The sequence below is a fragment of the Blastomyces dermatitidis genome (genome assembly GCF_000003525.1).
Source record: "Blastomyces dermatitidis ER-3 genomic scaffold supercont1.9, whole genome shotgun sequence".
NCBI classification, from domain to species: Eukaryota; Fungi; Ascomycota; class Eurotiomycetes; order Onygenales; family Ajellomycetaceae; genus Blastomyces; species Blastomyces dermatitidis.
This window is the reverse complement of record NW_025544782.1, coordinates 431,279-436,683: the sequence shown is the minus strand read 5'-3', so window position 1 is coordinate 436,683 and position 5,405 is coordinate 431,279. Positions and strand designations below refer to the sequence as shown.

The window sequence follows — 5,405 nt, the reverse complement described above, 5'->3', positions numbered from 1 at the left end:
AAAGAAGACAGTGAAGAGCCTCATACAGCAGCAGTGAAACCAGAAGAAGTTCTAAGAATGATTTGAGATCAAGATGAAGAGAGAGAGAGAGAAGAAGAGTATTACTGCAAATAAACAGCAGCAGAAGAAGATTGAGAAGATATTAAAGTGAGAGATAAAGAAGTTAAAACTGGTAAGTTTTTTATTAAGAGATAATGATTTTTGATAATACTTCTGTTCTCTAATTGATTAGCAGAAGCTGACAGAGAAGAGAATTTAGACCTTGTTCAGATCTTGAATGCACTTCATGATTCAGAACATTGAGAAGGCAGCTCTGCTCTCTGAGCATGTCAATCTGCTTATCACTGAGATGGAACCTGAGGCAGCAGATCAGAAAATGCGGGATTTTGAGGTGCAGATTGACCTGGCTGAGAAAGAGCAGCAGAAATCCTTCTCTGAGAAGGCAGCAGAGGAAGATTTTGAGATGATTATCATCTCAGATGAGGAGAAGAAGAAGAAGAAGAAGAATGAGAAGTGAATTATGAAGAATAATAAGAAGAATAAGAAAGAGAAGAAAGATGATAAGTAGAAAAAGTTTTTTCCTTTTTATATTAGTTAATTGTAAGTTCATAATTATTAATAATTGAAATTAATTTTAAGTTTTTAAAAATTATTGTACAAGTTGTAATCAAGTCAGGAACAATATATATATATATATATATATTTAACTATCATGATTCATAAATCACTATAATGTATAAGTATCAACATTTTTTTAACATTGATATTCACAATATTAATATATTTTTAATGATATTATCTGATAATGTAATTTGATAACACTCTCTTTCATAATATTAATATATTTCAAGAAATATGACAGAGATTAATCAAGATTGTTTATTTACTTTTATACATTGATAATATTCAATCTAAGTTAGTACTAAAATTATAACTAAGCTAAGAAAGAAGATTATTTTCTCTTATATTAATTCTTCTTACACACATCAGTGATTAGTTATTGAAAATAAATTATTATCTTTCTCAAATTATCATCATATCTTCTGAATTCACTTCTTTCACTTCTTTTACTTCTATTGAAGATTCACAAACTCTTTAAGAAATCACTGTGAATCACAAAGTCTATATTGTTTGCAATTCAACACAGAATACTCTCTTTCAATTATAATAAATAATTACTTCATTCTTCACATCTGATTTCAGATCATGAAATTTATGAAAAACTCAACACAAATACTGAGATGAACTATGAAATAATTATCAACAGATTGTATTGTAGATTACTGAAGAGTCATCTCTCTGCTATAATCACTGTAACTTTATTCAGAAACATTCATCATGAACTAGTTATAGCTCTGAAGAAATTTCTTAACATCTGAAGTCATCAGAATACAGATAATAAAAGAAAAATAATCAGAAAATTACTACTGAGCTGATAAGTTGCTCTATCAGATAACAATTTTTGATAATACTAACTTTCTAATTTGAAGAAAATCATATAAAAATAATTATATATCAGTACTCTGATTTCATAACTCTTATCTGATAACTTCTGTGAATAATTACTTTATATATATATATCTCTGAATCTTTCTCTTTAATCAATTGAAAACCCTGAATTCTGAACACTTCTTCAAATGCTTAATTCAAATCTTCATATTTCACATTGATTCTGTCTTCAGTTCAATCTCAAGATACACTACAAAGTCAATATATAATATCTAGAATCAGAGTTGAAGAATCATCAAAGAGTGTCTCTCACAGTGAATGTATGAACTAGTATAAATAATCTTGCATTTATAAGAGTTATATGTTATTATATTGATGAGAACTGAACTTATTAAGAGACATTAATTGAATTTGAATCATTGATCAGTAGTCATACTGAGAATTATATGACAGAGATATTAATAACTGTGATTAAAAATAACTATTGAAATATTAGTCTCAGTCTTCTTACAATTATAACTGACAATGCTGTGAATAACTACACTATGATGAACAGCTTAGAGCAAAAATTGACTTTGTATTCTTAAAATGATAAACAAGGTCATATCTTCTACATTGCTTATGTGATTCAACTTATGATGTAAATACTGATAAAGAATCTTAATATCAAGATAAAGAATAATGAGATGACTGATTCTTGAAATGAGAATAAGATGAAAGTGATTACTTAAGTAACTTTTACATTCACTTTGTAAAAGATAATGTTTTTTGATAACACTTTTTAATATTGCTTTTTGATAATGCTTTTTGATAACACTACTGTTAATTTTGAATAGATTAGCTAATAATTTAAATATCACAGATTTGAAACATTTCTAATGTGATTTGTATCTCCTCTAAATAATAACAATGATTTCATGATATTTAATAAATAAATGAATCAGTCACATCACTGAATATGATACAGAATGTTAGAATACAGTGAAGTTCAATATATAAGATAGCTGTTCAGACTCTTTAATTATATCAGATGATTGATCATTGAGTGCAACACTCTGATTGAGAAAAGATTCAGACATTGAAACTTTCTAATATGAAGTGAACTCAGTTGAAATATGTGATTGATTTACTGTTTCAGTTTTATAAGATAACAAAGACAGTCTCAATCACTTGTACATCAATGCTGCAGTCAGTCTAATGAATGTATAACAGTTTATTTACTCATCTTGAGAAGCAGTTGAATCACTTAAAAAGAAATTCAGTCTGAAATAATGCTATAGTGCAGGCTATTATTACTGCAAGAAATAAACTGACATATTACTACAGCAAAACTGAATAATCTTTTGCAGAGTACTATGCTGTAGCAGCTCTACTAGATCTCTCTTATCAAGTTAATATCTACACTTCTCAAGATTGAACAGAGAAGAAATGAGACTCATATATTAAATTAGCCTGAGACTACTACAATGCTAATTATCAGAGATTTGAACAAGCAGATGTTCAAGATATGAAGATAGTGAAATACAATTCTCTAGTAAGTAATGATCTTTGATAATACTTCATATCTCATAGAACTATAATACTAACTTTGAAACAGAACTTGCATACATTGATTATAACTGAAAATCAGGCAAAACTACATACTTATAAAACTGAATTTAATCACTATCTTTAAGATAATCTGATGAATTTACACATCAAATCAATTCTAGAGTTATGAAAAATTATTGAGAGTATATATTTAACTGTTACACTGATAATATATGATATTCTGATAATTTCATTAGCAGAGATGAGAATGAAGTGAAAGTTTAACTCAAGTCAAGATATTTATCACTATCACTGAGAACAATTATAAGAAGAAACAATCAAGAAACTCATGATTATAAAACATAGAATTATCAGACAGTTTAATATCTCTGATCACAGTATATCAGAGAAGTGTAGTTTTCATGAGAAAGTGAAGAATAAACTTGTACAAGAATGTATTTAGTTATTTCATGAGTATTATCAATAATCATTACCAAATTCTGATTATATAAGCAATCACTGAATGAACTGAATAAGACTGATTTTGATCTTCAGTCTCAGTTTCATTCTGATTTTGAAAGAATGATCATCTTTCACAGTTTATTCTGAGAAATTACTCTCATTTCACTGTTCTTGAATTAAATCTGGTCATTTTTCATGTCATTTCTCTCAGAAATAGTTCATTTTCAGATTTTTTTGAGGCTTGGTCCTGGTGGAACTCACGCCAAAAAATGTATGAGACCAGACCAAATGGGACTAAATGTGAAATTCATGGTCCCGCCGGCCAGTCTACATACTTCTATTGATAGAAAAGTGAAGAAATAAATGTAAAAGAAGAAAAACTTTCAAATCTTCAGAAATAGAAGACTTATTCTTAAAATCTCAAATCAGAATATCTTACAAAGAAACAAGCTAAACTCAAATCTCATTTTCAGAATCAGAAATGAAATTAATCAGTAGTTCTTTTCTCAGTTAATGACTGAGATTGAAGTTTAAAAATCAGTTATAGCTTCAATTGAGTCATTCTTCTTTAAAAACTCTATCATTCTGACTACAATATCTGAATTCAGTGCAGAATTTCTTATTCAGAATGAGAATCTCTGAAAATCAGCAGTAGAATCTTTATTAAATATAATAATTCTATCTGAGAGAGATGAAAAGTGAAATAAATTCATTCTTTATAATATTTCAGTTGAAATTTTTGACTGTGAAGAAGGAATGCTACTTCTCAAAAATGAATTAGAAGAATACAACTCTATTCAACTGAGAAAAGAGTCTGAATAACTAAATTTAATTGAGTTCAGACAAAGCAGAAGAAATCTCTCTGTTCTAGTATATACAAAGACACTTGAACAGTCAAAGATCTCTGAAGTAAGAGTAGCAGGTTTGAAAATGAGAGTTCATGAATACAAAGACTCAAGAATGAATCTCAAAGCTCAAACACAGTATTCAAACTGTTAAAGATAGTAATACTTTGTAATCTTCTATTTCAGAGACTCAAAATGTGCATTCTATATCAGAGATTATAAAATCAGTGAGTAGAAATGTGAAATATGCTTAAAAAGAGATGAAATATATCAATACACTCTGCTTAAATACTCTAATTGTAAAGAAAAACATGCATCTAGCTCAAAAGAATGTATATTTACTTCAAGAACTCAAAAGAACTGAAGAAAAGATGAAGCTTAAAGCAAATCTAGAACTGAAGAGAATAGTCAAGCTAGTAAACTCATAACTGTAAGCTTAAAAAGAAGACACTCTCAACTATTTAAATCTTCAAACTTCAATTCTTCAGCTAAATGTAAATAGAATTTCAATTCTCAAACTTCTGTTAAGATTAGAGAATTGAGAAATGACTCTGATAATAAACTAGATATAATGTAAGCAGTTGAGATTTCTACTTTTCAGAATAGTTATAATCTATTATCTGATAATAGTGATTAGATTCTACTCTACTCTCTTTTAGTATGAATATACAATAAAAACAACAAAAAAAGTTTAAAAACTCTTCAAAAATCACATTTGTTCAAAATAATGTGAATAGAAACTTAAATTATATTTATTCTTATCTTCAAATTACATTTAAATAAAAAGTTAATTTTATACTGCTTCAGAAGCTGAATTTTGATACTGAGTAAAAATATATCATTTCTCATTCAAGCTACTACTGCCTTTTATCTCAAAAGTCTGAGATAAAGTCAAGTGTAGTGATCTATAAAAGAAAGAGTTTAAGATATTAATTTAATCTAAGATTTGATATCATATCTGACCCTGATATTCTGATGAGTGATATTATAGATAAAGAGAATGAGTTTGATACTATACAGCTCATAAATATCTATAATAAAAAGTCATTGAAGAAAAATAATAATATCTGAATAATTAATAGAGAATTTCTGAACATAACTCTATCAAGAAACTCTATA

At 27.5% G+C, this 5,405-nt stretch overlaps 1 protein-coding gene across 1 annotated transcript; it reads left to right on the top strand.

Moving 5' to 3' along the window:
• Positions 1-286: 286 nt before the first annotated feature.
• On the top strand, positions 287-517 carry BDCG_07490 (uncharacterized protein; the record flags this gene model as incomplete). Its single annotated transcript, XM_045423277.1, has 1 exon — positions 287-517. The coding sequence occupies one exon, from the start codon at positions 287-289 to the stop codon at positions 515-517; it is 231 nt and encodes a 76-aa protein (XP_045278705.1).
• Between the last annotated feature and the right edge of the window lie 4,888 nt (positions 518-5,405).